The sequence below is a fragment of the Cyprinus carpio genome, chromosome A24 (assembly GCF_018340385.1).
Source record: "Cyprinus carpio isolate SPL01 chromosome A24, ASM1834038v1, whole genome shotgun sequence".
Lineage (NCBI taxonomy): Eukaryota > Metazoa > Chordata > Actinopteri > Cypriniformes > Cyprinidae > Cyprinus > Cyprinus carpio.
The window spans coordinates 8,881,589-8,901,835 of record NC_056595.1 but is presented as its reverse complement, the minus strand read 5'-3'; the positions used below and the strand labels follow the sequence as shown (position 1 = coordinate 8,901,835).

General features: G+C 36.7%; 2 protein-coding genes across 5 annotated transcripts in view; one reads left to right on the top strand and one right to left on the bottom strand.

Moving 5' to 3' along the window:
• Positions 1-11,029, top strand: part of mak (male germ cell-associated kinase) — a 37,121-nt gene extending 26,092 nt beyond the window's left edge. For 3 of the 4 annotated variants that reach the window (XM_042714150.1, XM_042714149.1, XM_042714151.1), the window contains exons 9-15: positions 1,198-1,446; positions 2,304-2,473; positions 3,427-3,569; positions 4,005-4,133; positions 8,949-9,068; positions 9,729-9,824; positions 10,338-11,029. In XM_042714150.1, the coding sequence (XP_042570084.1) occupies positions 1,198-1,446; positions 2,304-2,473; positions 3,427-3,569; positions 4,005-4,133; positions 8,949-9,068; positions 9,729-9,824; positions 10,338-10,498 (1,068 nt within the window). In that variant the 3' untranslated portion in view covers positions 10,499-11,029. The remainder of the gene's footprint in view (positions 1-1,197; positions 1,447-2,303; positions 2,474-3,426; positions 3,570-4,004; positions 4,134-8,948; positions 9,069-9,728; positions 9,825-10,337) is intronic. The other variant, XM_042714152.1, reaches the window with a different exon arrangement.
• A 19-nt stretch (positions 11,030-11,048) lies between these two features.
• On the bottom strand, positions 11,049-12,166 carry LOC109073267 (transmembrane protein 14C-like; the record flags this gene model as incomplete). Its single annotated transcript, XM_042714153.1, has 3 exons — positions 11,049-11,249; positions 11,802-11,889; positions 12,049-12,166. Coding segments are annotated over 3 exons (264 nt in total), but the record flags the coding sequence as incomplete, so codon positions are not given.
• Positions 12,167-20,247: the final 8,081 nt, after the last annotated feature.

Here is a 20,247-nt window from a genome sequence, read left to right as displayed (position 1 = left end):
GTTCCAAGGTGTTATCTTTTTAAACCGTTGATGTCACTGTTCATTAGTCTGTGCAACTATTATCACAGGGTGATAAATCAGCCACTACCTCATAGTATGGTGTGATTATAAAGCGTTCCCATAATGTCAGCTACTGACTCATCGTCAAAGTGAACCTATGAAAGGGACCATTTCAGTTATGTGTCCAGGACTATTACCACCATAAACATTGATCTGGACAGGTCACACCAAATAATTAGAAATATTCAACTCATCCCCTTGTGCGTGAAGCGTCAGTTTTAATGTTGAAATAAGTGAGGTAAGATGGAAATAGTTTAACATCTCATATTTGACAGCTGTTGTATGATAGATATGTTAAACAACTGACAATAATATTAAGTGACGCAAACTGCTCCACTTTTTTTTCTCAAATATGGTCAATTTGGTATTATTTAAATGATTCATGTAATTCCTGAATGAAAGTGACTAGACAAGAAATGTTTTTCTTTTTCAACATATTAGGCATACAAATAAGAGTGAATGAGTGCATATTTGAAAATATTATTTACATGGTTCAAGTGATTACTTCCATAAAAAAAAAATAGACCTAGAATTTCTTTATATTCCATTATAAAAAAGATCCCCCCAATATACAAGATGTGGTTACAGCCTTTTACATACGTAACCTTGGTTCCCTGAGTAGGGAAAGAGATGCTGCATAAGTGGCTATAATCCTCAGTTTGCTTGGTTTCTTTCATAGCAAATATGTCTATGATATCATGAACACATCCTTCTGAGGCATCAGTGAAGCAACACCTCAGTGGGTGGTGCTAGTGCAGTCTGACAATAAATTGACTTGATTCTGTATAGGCTTCAGACAGTTGTCACACCAGAGGGTTTTTCCATAGCATCAGCACATGGTCTCAGGGACCTCAGGGCACCGTGTTTAATTAAGTGACAGAGACATTTTCCAAACTCGGGTTCATGAAACAGTGGTCTTTGATATTGTTCATGTGGACTCCAGTACAGATTGTAATTGTTATGTATATAACTATTAATGATGTCAAATTATTATATTAATGCTTATATACTAATAGTTTAGTGCTTTTCCACAGCAAACATAACCCTTTGTCACTTTTTGTGTTATTTCAATTCAGTTCATTTTTGACATCTACATTTTATGTTTGTGTAAGTAATTGTTTATAAAAATCTTATTAGGCACTCAGATACCCCTACTTCCAAGTAGGACAAGTTCTGGGCCCCCTACCCATGACCCCTGATGTACGGAAGGCTCAGATAAAGATGACCCTGCCTAGTGAACCCAGATCAGAGCTGCAGTCTGTCTCAGAACCAGTGCTGCCATCACAGACTAAAGGCCAAAGCAGAAACTCCCATCAGCCACTGCAGCAGATTCCTCTGCCCCAGTCTCTTTCTCAGACAGACCCTCTCGCTCCATACACACAAAAGGTACAAAACCTCCTTCTCAAATTTAATGTTGTAATTACCTTTAAAAAACTTGATTCCCATTATGGATTTTTTTTATGCCACATGATATAGCAAAATCTTAAAATTTGTATTTTAATATTAACTTTATATTTTGTTTTACTGCATCTGTGGCACAATGTTTATAATCATAAACAATGATTTCTCCTTATTTATCTCTTTGTAAATATGAACAGGGAATTCTTTTAGAGTAAATACAAATGTAGACAGGGCCTAAAACCAACATTTTGCCACACCTGCCAGTTGCTAGTGACTAAAAGTTACCGGCCATAAATATGAAGTATTTCATAATAATAAATGTAATTTATTATGGTTAGGGCATTTTGCATTTTCAAATGCACATTATAAGTGACTTAAACTCACAGCACTTGCAGAGATGGAGCTTGTGTGGAGCAGCATTTGATGCAAACCGAGTCACTTTGACACATATTTTTATAATTACAATGGAGTCTTTGTGATTTGATAATTAAACCATGTTGCATTCTTAGTAAATTTTTTTTTGAAACACACCAAAACCAGAGGTCCATGCACCTATAAAAGTAGTTTTGATTTAAAAATGAGCTTGCTTCAAAGTAATGTGTCACAGTTGTAGTACATAAGAATAAACATGTAAATGACACAAAATATATAATAATAATTGTATGATGTGGTACAGTCTTTTAAATAAGCCAAATGTCCACTGAGCCACTTCTACCTTTCTTGACAAAATTAAATTGTGATAAATAAAACTAAAACTTAAAGATTACCTGTTATAGTTCTCTACTGCATTTGAGTACCTAAATGAACATCAGCACAATGATACTTTGTGTTCCTAACATGAGGTGGTCGGGGCTGAGAACAGTTTGATTGGGCTGAAGAATGGACGAAGAAGGTGGGGACAGACCAACATGAAACCCTCAGACAGCTGGGATGAGTCTGACTGTTCTGATTCCGCAGCATCCCTATCTAAAAAACCCAGCAAAGGCCCAGAGGAGGAGAAAACTACTACACAGTATGATCACTACATTCAGAGTTTAACATAAACAGTTTTGACACTTATTTAAATTGTAGCACATTTCAATGAGCACACTATTTCGAAACCTAGTGAGCAGCCTTGCTGTCTACTGACTTTCTAACAAAGCATCCGAACTGAAACTGAACTATTTGAAATGAAGATAAGTAGTTCAAATGAAGACAAACGTGTCGTTATTCAACTCGAGTCAGTTGAATGTTGATTCAGTTCAGTTCAATAACAGTCAATGTTACATAATTTGTCAGTTATGAACAAATTTGATGCAGCTCAAAAATATTTTTAAAGAAGACAGTAGTGTCATTCAGTTTTTGTTCTCATCCAATAGTGTCAGTGCCCTCAAATCTGTAATATTACTGAATATTAAGTATGTTTTAAACCCCACTAAGCAAACCAAAAGTGACAGTGGCAGGGAACCCAAACTCCATCATGTGACAGAAATGGAGGAAAAATCCTTGGGACCAGTTCTCCCATGGCCTAATTAACAAAAATGGTGTGATTTAAGGGGGCAGCTAGATTGATGTTATTCAGTAAATTTTGCATCAGTCTATTTCTGTTTAAATATCAGCATACATCACACTGGCATTAGGGGAAAGGGAGAGTTGCTATTTAGCTAGTAGTAGATGACTGGCTTATCAGTAGCCATAAGCACAAAGAACATCCTTCTTGTTAAAAACCGTTTTGGTCCCAGGTCCATTCTAGCATGATGTGTTCATAGCTGGCCATAAGGATCTCTGCTGAGGGCTTGTCTAGTCTAGAAAGCTGTGTAATGTTGCTGCCTATCTTTTTAGCAGCCTTTTGTGTTGGGAGCGTGCCTGTAAAACCTGTCTAGTATCATGGCTGCTGACTTAGGTTGAGAACATTGTACCTTCAGTTTCAATTATTCCATTTGAGATTTCACTCGTTCCTTATTTATGTTATGACAATCTTTGCAGGCCCAAGGACCAGAAACCCCTTTATACATTTAGCACTGTAACAAAATTACCAAACACCAGCAGACTGAACCAGCCAGACTCTAGTCACCAGAGCACCTCTTCAGCCAGACAACATTACCTGCGCCAGTCCAGATATCTGCCAGGCAAGATCTGAGTTTCATTTAGTCACTTAATGTTTTTATTTATTTTTTATTTATGAATTGCAGCGGTGCACAATACATTATATCAAAATAAGATGAATGATTGTCAGTGCATATATCAAACTAGCTCAGATTGCTGACAGTTCCTGACATGGCTTTCTACACATTTTTAAAGTAATATCCCTGCATGTACACAGATACAGATAATTTGGAATGGCTTGAGATGAGTATCTCACAGAACATACATCACATGTTCAGATCTCATTGACAGTTGCCACATTGCATCACTGCTTATTTGCATAAAGATTTTTCTGAACTCATTAAAAACAAATGGCTTCTAAACAAATGTTCATTTAATGCAGCAAATCAATGTATTTGTAAACACCCCATTAGACTATTTTGCATAAATTAGGCTTTACATTATTATATCAATGTTAGGGTTAATAAGCAAGAACACACCATCTCTGAGCAACAAGGAGTCTCAACAAGACTTGTGGGACACATCAGCTCTGATGAACAAACCTCTTGCACCCATTGGAGGAGCACCAGTGTCTAGAATCGGCCCAGGTAAGCACAAATGAATTAAAGCTGAGACTAACTTCTCAAATTCATTTGCAACCACAGAATGCAAATAAATAAATAAAAATAAACAAAAATAAATAGAAAACTAAAAAAAAAAACTTAAACAAATGCATTAAGGTTGTTAAAATTAAAGCCTTAGTTCACCCAAAAATTAAAATTAGCCTGTGTTTCACTCACCCTCAAAGCATCCTAGGTGTATTTGATTTTCTTCTTTCAGGTGAATCCAGTCGGAGTTATATTAAAAATGGTCCTGGCCCCTCCAAGCCTTGCAATGGGGGTAAGCTTGTGTTGGTTGTCAACAGTTCGGAAGACGTGAAATTAAGTGCACGCATCTGAATAAAACGTTCCTCACACAGCTCCGGGGGGTGAATTAAGGCCTCCTGTAGCGAATCCATGCATTTTTGTAAGATAAATATCCATATTTTAAAGGGGTCATATGATGCTGCTAAAAAGAACATTATTTTGTGTATTTGGTGTAATGAAATTTGTTTATGCGGTTTAAGGTTCAAAAAACACATTATATTCAACATACTGTACATTATTGTTTCTCCTCTATACCCCGCCTTCTGAAATGCGTTGATTTTTACAAAGCTCATCGGTCTGAAAAGCGAGGTGTGCTCTGATAGGCCAGCTATCCAGTGCGTTGTGATTGGCCGAATACCTCAAGCGTGTGATGGAAATGTTATGCCCTTTAACATATTGTGGTGCCATGTCTGGCCAGAGCAATGAGACATAAACATAAAACCCAAATTTCTAGTCGTGTCCTCTTTTGGAAGGCCAAACAAAGTAGTTTCGCTTTCTCAATTTTCTCAAAAAGGAGTGTCCGTTGGGCTTGGGGCAACCACATGTGACGACCCCAGGCTGGACTTTGCTTCGTCCACGGTGAAAGCCGATCCGGTGTTCCACAGTGCAAAGTTGATGTATTTCCTCAGCAACCAGCACGGATCAGCTCCAGGCATGACGAAGTGGATATTGTCCTCTTTTGGAAGGCCAAACAAAGTAGTTTAGCTTTCACAGTGAAACACACAGCGTCTATACGACATGGCGGCGGCAACAACAATACTACAATGAGAATAAAAGGAACGCCTTCTTTCTTTGCGTGAACATCTGGGTGTGTTATGCAAATCTTCCCACATAGTGACGTAGAGATTTGGGGGTGTGTTAGAACGAGCCGTTTTAGGGGGGTGGACGAGTCTTAACTTAAAGATGATCTCTTTGGATTTGAGACTTTAGTCTTTGCAACTTTACAGATCTTCTTTATGCACCAAGAGCTTGTTACACTCCAAAGAGAAAGGAAAAATTGAAATCGCATCATATGACCCCTTTAACACTTTTTTTTTTTTTCTCTCTCACTTCCGCTGACTGTCATACCCGGAAGCCGTTCCGGCAGATGATGTAAGATGTCGACGTTGCGTGATTAGTGATGAACGTGGAGACAAAACAAAAAGCCATTCACAAATTAGAAGCACAAAACGAGGCTTTGTAAAGAAATGTCAGGAGGATTTCGATATAAGCCGGGAGGAGACTGGTTTTCCTATGCTAAAGTAAGGAAACTTTGTTTCCTTTGTTCCTGCATTTCTCAGAGGTCCTACATCATCGGCCTAAACATCTTTCACATACCACAGTCAGCAGAAGTGAGAAAAAAAGTGTTTATTACATTTGAAATATGGATATTTATTAGGGATGTGCATTTTAAGCAAAAGTAATATTCGATAATCGCTGGGTATTATTCGATTAGTAGTCGAAAATCGCACCCCTCCCGCGCATGCACTCCCGCACGCATAAACACACCCATAAAAAGAGAGAGAGGGAGAGACTTTTCAGGCTTTCAATCTGTATGATAACAAACTGTTTAATTCATTAGAGAATAGTCTATCCTAACCCAAGCCAATTGATGGTTGTATGATTGCTGAAACATATTAATATAACATAACCGAATGACAGCACTTATTAACATAACAGTCTGTCGATTATCAACTGCTCACAAGGCTGTAGGAGCCTAGGACGTTACTATTTTTAAAAAGGAGCACGAACATTAACAGCATTTTAAAAAAAAGTTTACAGATTTATTAAGATTAGAACAGATTAATTCAGCCATGAATATTAGGCTTAAAACACATTACACACTTAAACAGAATATCATTCTTAAAACACAGTACGCGCTAAAACATTGTGAACTGCCTAAATGACGCCACTTATGTGAACAATAATTTTAACGTCTGTATTTATAACAATAACCTATTTCATATTTTTATTCAAAAAAATGAGCATGTCTACATGCTCGGGAAGAAGATGGGTGAGTTATCTGAATCTGTTGAGTTATTGTGAGTTATTGGCGGCACCACCCTCTGCCATTGTCCCCCTTCCCCCACTGGCCTGTGCTCACACTGCACTTTATGCTCAGGGCCGGTGTACTGTCGATCTCTGCTACCCTGTCAGATTTTGCTACCTCCCATGAAAAAAGTAGGTAGTACATGTATGGGCCCACCAAACCGAGGGGGAGCTTTTAATTGAAACGAGGGAACTTATATAGAGCCTTGCACGGCCCGGCCCAGGGCTAATCAGAATTCTGTGCCCGAGTCCGACCCGGGCCCGTGTCGCAGTCCTCATTACACAGCTGCTGTTGCAGCCATTATAATAGTTTAGTTTTGGTTTTTAATGGCAAAGTGGTCATATTTTGTTTCGATTCTTTATTAACTTAATTCAGAAACATGATTGGAATATTTGATGTTTGTTAAATTCAAGTTTGTTTGTTTTTTAAATAGCAAGACAGTGATTGAGAATTTTTGATCAGTTTATCCTAAAAAAAATAAAAAGAAATAAATGAGATTAGCGTCATAATATTTTAGGAATAATGTCAAAATGAAGATAGTAAAATCATGTTACTTTGCGTGAAGTAAAAGTGAATATATTACACCTGTATACTTATAAAAAAAAAGTATGTGCCACTTGTCATTCTTCACATTTAACACGAAAAACAACAATAGGCTTACTGACAATTTTTTTAAGCTCAAATTGATTTATTTCACGAGACACTCGTTTGTATTAAATTGTTCTGTTATTTTTTTCAACATGCACTCAAATATTTATTCGTTTTTATTTCGTGCTGCAAATATTAAACAGGAACATATAACTGATTCACATGCTGCTCGAAAGGAATATCTTATAATAAAGGAAGGTGAATATCTCACTACAAATTAAAGAGCGTAATTTATCTTAAAATTAACAGAATTCATATTAAAATTAACATAATAAAAAGTAACTTATTTATAATAAAAAGTTAAATAATATCTACAAAAAATTAACACAAAACACACACATATTATTTCCAAGCACACTGCATGCGTACCACACCCTAATTAAAAAAAAAATATCACAGTCCTTAATATAACTCCGATTGGATTCGTCAGAAAGAAGAAAGTCACATAAACCGTCAGCCGAACCGGGCTTTGGGGGTCAGACGCGCTCGTTTAACATCCTTAGAAAATAATCGCACAGCCTAATCGATATTCTGTAATTAAATCACCTAATCGAAAATCGTGACCCATCCCTAATATTTATCTTACAAAAACACATGGATTCTCTACAGGAGGCCTTTATTCACTTCCCAGAGCCATGTGAGGGACGTTTTATAACAGATGTGCGCACTTTATTTTATGTCTGTTATTTCACGTCATATCACTGTTGATAACCAACACCCGCTTTACCTCATTGAACGGCTTGGAGAGTTTTTAATATAACTCCGATTGGATTCGTCAGAAAGAAGAAAGTCACATACACCTAGGATGCTTTGAGGGTGAGTAAAACACAGGCTAATTTTTATTTTTGGGTGAACTAACCCTTTAACCATATTGTACTTGATGTTTTTTTTTTTTTTTTTTTTTTTTTTATGAAATAAAAAAAGATTTGATACACAAATATTTCAAGGAATGAGACTTTTTTTCACTGCAAAAGATTTTTTAAATGCTATTCTACTTTTTGAAAAGAAAAATAAAATACTGTATTTATGTTGTATTCTTCGCTTCCCATAGTTCTTGCAGATAATGTGAATATATAAATGTTACATTTTGACCTTGAAGAAACCTTGGGGTAGTGATACAAAACTTAAAAATATTCCAAGAAAAATGATATTGACGAGGGTCAGAAACATTTTTTTGTTTTGTTTTTGTACATGAAACGCTGAATTAAGAAATGTTTTTAATTTAAAATAAAATATTAAAAAACAAGTCAGTTTGCTCTCCTTTATGCATTCTAGGGTAACTAAATTATCCATTTACCCCTTAGAGTGGCTTTATCCTAGTATTAATCTTACCTATTTTAAGTTAGAATTATGGGTCCCCCACATTACTGACCAAGTGTTACATCAGTCATATTCTTAACTGCCTCAACCTTATCTCACTAATTAATTTTGTATAATTCAGAATTAAATTATTAGTGCCTTAAATCGAAGTCGGTTCCTGAATTTGAACTGACAGCAAACAGGATGCAGCATTGTAATTCAAAATTGAAATTAATAAAGTAGAATTAAAATGGAATTTAGAAAAAAAAAGTTTTTACTGTGTAGTGTAGCTTTTAAATGATTACTGTCTGTTTTATGCATTACACACAGCACTTAGTTTCTATGTCTATAAACATTAAATAGATAATTAGATAAACTGCCACCTATAAAAATGAAATTTTTTGAAATGAAAGATTGAGTGGGTATATTTTGCAAATATGTAGATAAACACTTGTTTTATTTGTTTGTTTAGCTGGCTGTGTTCTCTTTCTTGACTCTAAAGTTGTGGCCTCTCCTCACAGGACACTTCGTAACCACCACATATAATCTTTCTGGAGGATATATACCTTCTTTCCAGAAGAAGGAAGTGGGATCTGTAGGACAAAGGATTCAGCTCGCCCCTCTCGGACACCAGCATGCACGTAAGAGTTCAGTTTTAGAATTCATCCTCAAATAATTTACTTTTGCCTTTCTCTATTTGTTAGAACAGCATTATATAATACATTTTTATGCTGCATGCATGTTGGCTTTGCAATACTGATATTAAATTTAAAGGTGAAGTGTGTAATTTCTGTAAAGTTAAAATATATTCTTTTGTTTATTATAATATGTTCGTTTCCCTGACAAATGGAAACACAAAGGCACTATCAAAACATTGCCCTGTTTGATTGAGCAGCTCGACCAACCAGAAAATTTCCAAAACAATGGTAGGAGGAGGCACATTATTATTTAAGATGAAAAAAGCCTCCCTCCCCCAATACTAAATTTTAAAAATGTATAAAAAAGTCCGACATGGCAACATTGCCTCAAACAGTGCTGTGTTTGGGGTGGTATTATGGGTTTGAAATTCATTTGGTGACACTATGCCACAAAACCTACACACCTTTATACTTAATATTATTCTGAGACCAAAAATTTTAACTCCCCTTGTAAGCTTTTTTGTTTTTGCTCTTTGTTAAAAAAAAGTGTTCTACACATCTGTTGCAAGAGCTCTAAGATCTGCTGTTTCTTTCTACATTCATTCATTCATTCATTCACTCACTCACTCTGTCTGTCTCTCTCATCTTTATATCTGCTCTTAGTTGATCTCTCTGCCACTGCTGACTCAAAAACTGGCAAAGCTAAACCTTCAAAGTCCAAACCTTCCTCTACAGTTTCAGTCAGTGAGATCTCTGAAGGTAAAATCTCTGAACAGTAGAAGTTTTGCTCAGCACTTCTTTCTAGGGTCCAAAATTAACATTGTCACACCTTCCAGGTTCATTTTTACAATTTTTTTTTTTTATTGTTTGTACAGTGAATTTATATAACTGATACCTTGCTATTACTGACAGATACATTGAAATCATTGTCATTTGCAGCATCATATATGAGTCAGTCAGTGTATAACGGCAGTTGTCACAAGACAAATTATTATTATTTTTAATTTTTTCTCATTACCATTTTGGTGGCTAATGCAAGGTCTTTGATTTTAATCACCTCTGCCAGACTGTTGTTCATACATTGTAAGTAATGTGGTGTTGCAGTTGCTAATTAAGTTACTAGCCAACTGGTTTTAAGTTCCAGTTTTTACTCTCTTGGCAATTGTTAATTTTTGGACTCAGCCTTCATTACCATGATCCTGTCAGAAGTAGCCTTTAACTCTGGCTTTGCTGATTTTACACAAGTGTGAAATACTCTTTCTCGCTTCTCAGATTATGAAGGATGGAAAAGGAGAGCAGACCGAATTCATCCTAAAGGAACGAGTTACTCGGCTCTGGGCAAAAACTCTACCAATCTCATCGCTCGAGCTCCACCGGTTCAGCCAGTACATGGGCGGGTTGACTGGGCTGCAAAATATGGAAGCCATCGCTAATATATATCATGCGAGCTACAGCTGCTGTGAGGTCTAAGGCCTGTTTCAACACTCGTGAATATTGTATAAACACCTATCATTTTGTTTCTAAAAGGAGCGGCTAGGATAGATCCACACCACTTAAGCCCACGGCTGCTTAATTGTTCAGTTTAAAACAAGAATCTGTACAATGGATTTTTACAAACCTAGCAATTTGTTCATCTTTAAATCTGTCTTGTTCTGTAATCTCTATTTTCAATGAAATGGGTAAATCTATATCCCATATATTGTATTTATTTTTTTTGTAACCCTTTTGACATTTTTTTATAGTATGCAGTTTTGAAATATATTCTTGTTTTCTTTTTTATGTATAACTGTGATTCATACTGCAAGGCAGTGTTATATTTCCTTGTATGTTGAGTAGCCTTTTTTTCCATTTCTTATTTTTTTCCTGTAAACAGTACTGAGAATTAACACATGAACATATAATGTAGATAACGGTGATTGGGTTGGGCTAAACTCAAATCAATAAATAGTGTTTTGTAAGTGTTTTATATGCATAAAATGTGCATGTTTTTACCAGAAGTCTTTAATTCAGATATTCACCTGACAACTACATTTTTATTTTACATTTGAAACAAAATATGACAATGAGCTATGACATGTCAAAGAAAATAGTTTGAATGAAAGCAGACAGTGATTTCTGTTTGGGTATTACGATTGCTGTGGTTTCTGTAGCATTCTGGCTCCGAGTTTTGCCAGCATCAGGACACTAAAAGAAAGAATTAAAAGGGATAGTTAAGGCAAAAATGAAACTTCTTATAGACATCAGACTATAAAACAGACAAAAGTTTTTTACTCAAGGCTGTTGCATGACTTCAGAAGAAGTATGTATAGATAAGGCACACAGGCAACTTTTATGATACTACTTACGGTGTTTTTTGGAGCTTGGGAGTCATTGTATTACAGAAAAGCTGCATGAAATTTCATCTAAAGTTCTAACTCTTCTGTTTCATGGAAGCAAGCAAGTCGTAGTTGGTAATACTATGGTACTTTTTGTGTTATAAATGACATGCTAAGGTTTTTGGAGTGTGAGAGGCTGAATGAGATTTAGGACAAAGTGGTCAGAAGTCCAGGAACAGAATTTTAATATTTCTGTTTATCTTCCTTTTATACTTTTGGCTGGAGTCTGCATGAGTATGTGCCCCGTTTGTCTTTTTTATTAGCTGTTAATAAACTAAAATATTTTACTAACAGAGCTTTATCATCCAAGAAAAAGGGAAACCCTTCATTAGACAAATGAAGTGTGATGTGTGTTAGTTACCTCGCTCCAGCGATGAGACCAGCTGGAATGATTTTGCGTGAGTTATAGAATCTCTTTCCCATGACAGCAGCAAGTGTCCCAGATGCAGCTGAGAGAGGAAAAATATTGATGACACATGGTGTAATTCAAAATCACTGTCACCTAATTTTTTAAAACAAACACATTAATACTGCTGATCACTTTTCAACTGCAACAAATATAATAATTGCACAATGCATGAAAATAAAAATAAAATAAATATGCACACCTAAAGACACCCAAATATTTTTGGGATCCTGTGATGTCTGGTAAGCACCAAAACCAGCCAAACCACCAAAGAGAAGACCTGCTGCTAGGGATGGGACACTGCCTGCAAGACAAAATAATTAAAACATAAAATATACTAAAACACTGTGTTAATAAATTATAAAAATTCAAAAAAAATTCATAATGAAAAAAAAAAAAAAAACAAAAAAGTGTTTAAAACATTTAGATGTTTGTTATCCACTAAAACAATTTACAATTTTTGAACAATCATACAACAGACCTGAAGGCCTTTTTTAAAGATCATGCACAGAATTTTGGTTCCAAGGTATGAAATTTTCACTGAATATAGAGGAACCAACAAAATCTGTGTGAAAATAAATGAGTAAAACAAATGTTTTTGTTATAAACGGGATAAAGGTGGTTCATGTGTGGGATGAAATCTGATCAAGCTGGTTTAGCTAATAAATTTTTATCCAATTTCCCCATCTGACAAGTGCCTGCCAGCCAGCCATTCCAGTCTATCAAGCAATGGCCAGCAAACAAGTTTGAGCTCTTAATCATGTAAAATCTATATAATTGTCTAGCTCAAGCAATGCTACTAGCCAGTCCACTGCAATCAACAAGTTACAGAGCTCTCTTAATACCACAGCTTGAAGTTTACATGTAAAATCTATATAATGTGATACGGGAACTCTCTTGAGCTTTCTATATACCTGTGACACCTGCTTTAGACATAGCCTATGAACCTCCCCGACCAGATGTTTGTGTGTCCTACATAAACAATGCGTTGCATACCAATGCCATATCCACATTGGTCCATCAAGTCCACAAAAAATGCCTGATCTCTAGCAACATGACCTTCAAAACTGCACTGTCCACTGTGACGACTGAGTTACCTCCGAATGGTGTTAAAAATAGTTAAACATACACAGACTTTGAAATACAAATTTAAATACCGCTGCCTGAGTACAAGAGGAGCGTCTCGACAGCCTGCGTGAATGAATCCTGTATCACAACCACGCCCATGTCAAAATACGTCACATAATCATTTTGTCGATATTTTGTATACGGGCTGTTTTTTGCCGTGTCGGTAAGTAAAAAAAAATCTCCAGAGTTGTAATGGTTTTGTGTGCATGTGCATCGTACGAACACGTGTAGCAACACCAGAATTTTAGAATGTATGTATGTGTGTGTGTGTGTGTGTGTTGTGTGTGTGTTTGGGGGTGGGGGTGGAGATGAGTGTTTTTATGTTTGGGGGGTCATCCACACATGGTTGTATACGAGAAGGTACACACACAAAACAAATACATAAAATACATACATACATGTGGATGATTTGCCAGTCTAAACATTTTCTCAATGTACCCACACACATACACTCATCTCACCCACTCAGACACACACACTTCATCCCTCTCACACATATGTACTTACCTGCCCCCCCCCCACCACCACCCACCAACCAACCCCACACACACACATACACCAAGTAACCTCACACAGTAATCTTTAATGATATACTCTGATCAAACTACTGGCGACCTGTGTATGTCGCTTTGTAGTCTTCTATGTTTCGAAAAGATCACATAATGTTTGTTTGTCATGTTTTACAGCATCCTACACATTTTCAGTCCAACCTGATGTTTACCGGTTAAGGGGGGTCCCTGCTGCAGTTTCACCAGTAAAGAAAATTACTAGTTACAGTTCACTTGAAGGACCAAAGGCCATGCCATGGAGGTATACACATTTCTTTTATTGACATTATAAATCATTGTTTATGTAAGAATGATGAGGTAAATTTTTTAGTGGACAATCACCAACACGTATATTCAAATTTTTACAGCGCCAAGAGGACAAAATGCACTGATGGTACTCTAGCCTGCCGTTCTCCAGATCTCAGATGCCATCAAAGACTAACCTGGAGGGAGAATCGGAGGATATATTGACCAAGGAATCTCTCTGTGTAGTCTATGTATGCATGTTGTACTGCATGTCAAGAACTGTTTATCTGATCATTCAGCTGTTCATTCAGAGCTCAGACTTTATAATGGAGCATACCTTTTGTTAAACAACCAGTCAAAAGTTTTTTGAGATTTTTTTATGTTTTTAAAGAAATATCTTCTGCTCATCAAGCCTGCATTTATTTAATCCGAAGTACAGCAAAACCGTCCAATTTTAAAATAATCTTTTGTAATATATTTGCTATTTAAAATAACAATTTTCTATATTCTCTATTAAATGAATTTATTCCATTTCAAAAGGTGACTTACTCCATCACATGATCTTCATTCTAATATGCTGATTTGATGCTCAAAAACATTTTATTATTATTATGTTAATACACTGAAGACTGGAGTAATGATGAGAAAATTCAGCTTTGATCACAGGAATAAACTGCATTTTAAAATACGAAAGCTGTTCTTTTAAATTGTTGTTAGCACATGGCTGTGTTTTGCAAATCCTGGCTGGTGAGCAGAAAGACTTTAAAAACGATAATAAAATCTTACTGTTCAAAAACTGGTGGTGTATATTATTATTATTATTTTTTATTTTTTTTTTTGTACATGTAATATATTTTTGTAAATAATAAATAAATATAAAAATACCCAATGAAACAATGGATGCCATTCATCTTTAAGTATGTGGAGGACCTGGACATGTTTCTCTATCACGTTGTGATGAACAAGGCCTGAAGGGGTCAATGTCATGTTACTTATATTTCTATCATGCAATCTTTATTCAGCCTAAGTATGTGTAGCCTACTGCATATGGGGAACTGTTCATTCAAATGTTACTTATGATAAGGGAAATAAATCTTTAAAAATTAAATTACAATTATACAATACCAACTTTTAACAATAATTTTGCATACTTTTTTACAATACCAAAATCTAATTGTCCCTTTTAAATTTGACCATTTCAATTTTGCCTTGGGAAGGTCAAAATCGTTTTTTAATAAATGTGAATTACATAAATGAACAAGGTAAGGTTTAAAATTTTAATTGACAATAAGCCTACTTTAATCACAAAAGTCAGCTCCGTCTTATGAAATATATATTAGATTTAAGTTGTGCCATTTAGACATCCTTTGTATTAGTAAAACGAAGGACAATATTATTTTTTTACTCCCATTACACTTCCACTATTTTGCTTCAACATACTTCCGGGTTTCCAGGTAGCGGGATGGGGAAATCAATGAGGAGACGTATTTGATATGGGCGGGGCGTTTCGTTTACGTCACACTTGGGACGTGGGCGGGGTTGTGTCGGGATGGGCGTTTCTTGGACGTCGGGGTTGGATGTCCACCGCACGGCTGCAGGATTTGTTAGCTGGTGGTGCTCGTGGTCGAAAAGGTCGACTTGTGTACTGCTTAATCGTCTTCAAACGCCAATGAAAGCTTACGCATCTGACGTACTTGTTTCGCAATGTTTCTTAAGTTGACTTATGGGAAATGAAGTTTAATTCAACCCTTCTGAATTACCCGTGTCTCTCTCTGAATTTCACATATACATGCATACATACTTTCTTTCTTTTTTTTTTTTTTTTTTTTTTTTTTTACTATTTTCACACTATTTTACTTAAAAAGTAATGGCAGTTTTGATGATTTGAGGATGTTTCTTTATGTGTATTCTGTAAGATTAAATTAAGGAAGGAACTTTGCCTCTTTTCTTTTTCTTTCTTTCTTTCTTTTCAATCAGTGCAAAAAGAGTTTTGGAAGAATTTAACTTATTATTTAATTCCTTTTTGCCAAAAAAAAAAACAAACAAAAACATTTCTCTATTTTTCTGGCACTAACCATGCAGGTGAACTTACTGTTAATTTCTTTGTTTTGCATTGCAAATATTTTAACTACAAGAACATGTTTCTTAACACTTTGCCTAGATTTGAAGTTGTTCTTACTGAAATTTGCCATTAAAAAACTGAAGTTTACTCTGGGTTTATCTGGAGTACTTGACTGGCATTTAATCAAACTTTATTTAAAAAAAAAAATGTCCTGTTACTGAATGCTGTAGTAAAAGTGAACTCAAGTTAGGCCTATTTGTTAACCATCCATCCATTCTACAAACTCCTTATCCTCTGCAGTCTATAGTGTCATGGGATGCTGAAGGCTATCCCAGTGACTTGGGCCATCCCATTGACTCCCCAGTGAGGGAAAAACACACTAGACAGATGGCTAAGTCCATCACAGAGCTCACACACAGACTTACACATATTTACGCATGCTGTCAATTTAATGTCTCCAATTCAACCTATGCTGCATGTCTGGATTGTGGGGGAAACCAGAGTACATGGAGGAAACCCACACAGACACGCAAATGCCACACAGAAAGGTCTCCTGGCTCAGCTTTTACTTGAACAATACTGCACAACTTCTTGACCAGGCCCTTATCATTTCTAGGCTGGACTATATGGCAATGCTCTTCTGACTGGACTTCTATCATGTGCAAGCAAACTTCTACAAATGATTCAGAATGCAGCAGCATGCCTGGTCTTCAACAATCCCAAAGGGGCCCATGTTATTGCAATATGAGCAGTTCCTGTTTATTGCCTCTTTATGATGAATCGCTTGTTGTATTCCTCTTCTTCACTTTGGATAAAAGCGTTGTGACGAGTGCGACGGGGCCGAGAGCCGTGGGAACGGAGCGAGGCCGGTGGAGTAATTGATAATGAGCGACACCTGCACCACTCACTAGTCTCGAGTACCACGGAGGAGCTCCAGAAGGATAAAAGGAGGAGCGACAACAGTGAAAGACGAGAGAGGACCAGGCCTGGATTTTATTTTGTGTTTTGGTTCTGTTTGTGCGCGGCAGTCATCCGCGAGGGGCTGTCCCGCTATTTTGTGCTTATTTTATTAGTTTTTATTTAAATGTTCACCGGTTCCCGCCTCCTTCCCATGACTATGAACGTTTGTTACAAGCGTTTGTTAAATGAATAAATTTAATGTAAATGAATAAATATTAAAACTTTCTATGAATCCAATTTCTATAACACGTTATAAGGGTATTCTTAAGGCATCATAATGAATGCATAATGCATTCTGAAAAAATTATAATATGTTGTTTCATATCATAAATAATCTAATATAATACATTATAAAACATACTTATTTGTGGTTAGAACTTTTATGACCATCATCCCGGTCCCCCCCAAAAAAAACAAAATCACTGGACTTAATGATTACAGACCTGTCGCTCTCACATCTGTGGTCATGAAGTCATTTGAGAGACTGGTCTTGGCCTATCTGAAAGACATCACTGGACCCTTGGTGGATCCTCTTCAGTTTGCATACAGAGCAAACAGGTCTGTGGATGATGCAGTCAACATGGGACTTGCAATACATCCTGCAACACCTCGACAGATGTGGGAATTATGCAAGGATCTTATTTGTGGACTTCAGTTCGGCCTTCAATACCATCATGCCCAATCTTCTCTCAGACAAACTGACCCAGCGCTCTGTGCCCACTTCCATCTCTCAGTGGATCACCAACATTCTGACAGACGGGCAACAGCTAGTGAGGTTGGGGAAACTAACATCCATGACCTTCACTATCAGTACTGGCGCCTCCCAGCGATGCGTTCTCTCCCCACTTCTCTTCACCCTCTACACAAATGACTGCGCTTCTAAAGACCCCTCTGTCAAGCTCCTGAAGTTACAGACAGGAGGTTAAAGAGCTGGCTGTGTGGTGCAGTTATAACAACCTGGAGCTAAACACACATAAATCAGTGGAGATGATAGTGGACTTTAGGAGAAATCCTCCCTGCACTTCCCCCATTCACCATCATGAACAGCACTGTGGCAGAAGTAGAGTCATTCGGGTTCCTGGGCACCACCATTTCTCAGGACCTGAAGTGGGACAATCACATTGACTCTATTGTAAAAAAGGCCCAGCAGAGGTTGTAGAGGAAGTTCAACCTGCCACAGGAGCTGCTCACAGAGTTCTTCTTAACCATCATTGAGTCTGTCTTGTGTTCATCTGTAACTGTTTGGTTTGGCTCAGCTACAAAACAGGCAGTGGTGGAAAGAGTACTGAAAATTTGTACTTAAGTACTGTTACATTGCTGAAATAATACTCAATTACAAGTAAAAGTACTGGTGTCAAAACAGTACTAAAGTAAAAGTACAAAGTACTCCTCTCAAAAACTACTCTGAGTAGAAAATATCTCTTGAAAACTGAAGAGAAGTGTAAACAAGCGACCTGATGCACATTCTTAATCTTAACCATTGTGCAAATTGTAAGACACCACAATTTTACGACATTGTTCCATGTTCACCTACTTGAATGGTTACCTTATTATAGTCAGTTCTACGTTAGAGTGTTTTATATAACATTCTATATTATATAGCGGAGAGCCCCTGGGGGGCAGAAGACCTTAGATTTAAGTTAGATAAGTTGTTCACGGATACAAGACCTTTCTAGATGAAGGGAGATGTGCCACACTTTTTGAAGATGGCACTAGGGGGTTCTATAGGTTGTTTTTGGGGTAGTTTTCTTTTTTGTTTGGGTGCTCCATTTATTTGTTGCTTACAAGCTTACATATGCTCTGCTTATGGTAATATTATGAGAGGTCGAATAAAGCTCATAAATAGAAAAGAACGTAGTGGATAGAGTATTGAAATTTGTCAGTTTTAATGTTAAAGGATTGAATGGGCCGATTAAAAGAAAAAGGGTTTTGACATATCTTAAGTTAAAAGTAGATTTAATTTTCCTACAAGAAACTCACCTCACTGCGCAGGAACATAAAAAATTAAAGACAGAATGGGTGGGCCAGGTAGTGTCATCTTCATTCAATAATCATTCATTCAATAATCAAAAATAATCAAAAATACTTGATACTGATATTGACTCCTCAGGACGCTATGTTTTTGTTAGTTGTAGAATATTCTCAGAACAATGGTCACTCCTAAATTTATATGCACCTAATTATGATGATGAATTGTTCATGCAAAATATGTTTCTAAAGGCTGCGGGGGGACAACAAAATATACTTATAGGAGGGGACTTCAACTTTTGCTTAGATCCTATAATGGACAAATCAACAAGACCATTTCAAATTCAAAAGCAGCCAAGACCACTCAAACATATATGAAAGATCTAAATTTAATAGACATTTGGAGGCGGATGCACCCTCAGACCTGGGATTATTCCTTTTATTCATGCCCTCATAAATCCCATACTAGAATTGATTTATTCCTATTATCCACCCAATTATTCCATAGAGTATTAGACTCTGAATATTTATCCAGAACTTTATCGGCTCATTCACCACTGACTTTGTCCATTTTGTTTCCAGATAAACCCGAAACACCATATAGGTGGCGCCTTAATCCCACTCTCCTACAAAGAACTGACTTTTGCACATTCATAAGAGACCAGATTAAGATGTTTTGTGAAACAAACTGTGCTTCCTCCCCCGATAGCTTTATTTTATTTGATACGCTGAAAGCCTATCTGAGAGGGCAAATAATCTCCTATACGAAAGGCCTGAAAAAGCAACACACAGAAGATATTGACAAATTAGAAAAATAAATCTTATTCCTAGAAAAAGATTATCAAAGAAATGGTTCTTCTGACACATACCAATCCTTAGTTCAGAAAAAACTCCAATACAACACATTAGACACTTACTGTCACAAGGGGATGCGGGGATGAACTCAAGCACAGACAGAATGCACTACACACAAGGTTTATTGATGACAAACAGGGAAAAAAAACCCACAAGGGGGAAAACAATGACTACTAGGGAATAGACGAATACTTAACAAGACTTTGATTAGACTAGAAACAAACAGTATAACAAGAAGACTCTTCACTCTGGTAATCACACGACACTCAACAGAAATACAATCCACAGGTCTCTCAATGTTTGACAATGTGTAACAATGAAGCACGCCAGACAGCGGACACAAGGGGATTCAAATAGGGAGACTAATGATAACATAACAGGTGACACAGGTAAGGCAATAATGTCAAAAATGAGGATAACTAGGGGGCGGGGCAAGAGAACGAGACAACACAAGAACACAAAACACAAGCCTGTCATGATCCTGCCTCAAGACTAGTGAAAATCAAGGACACGAGGGCAGAATCATGACACTTACAAAATTGAAAGAGCCATTTTAAGAACTAGACAGAGGTATTATGAATTGGGAGAGAATGCACATAAAATATTGTCCTGGCAACTGAAGGCAGAGGTAAAC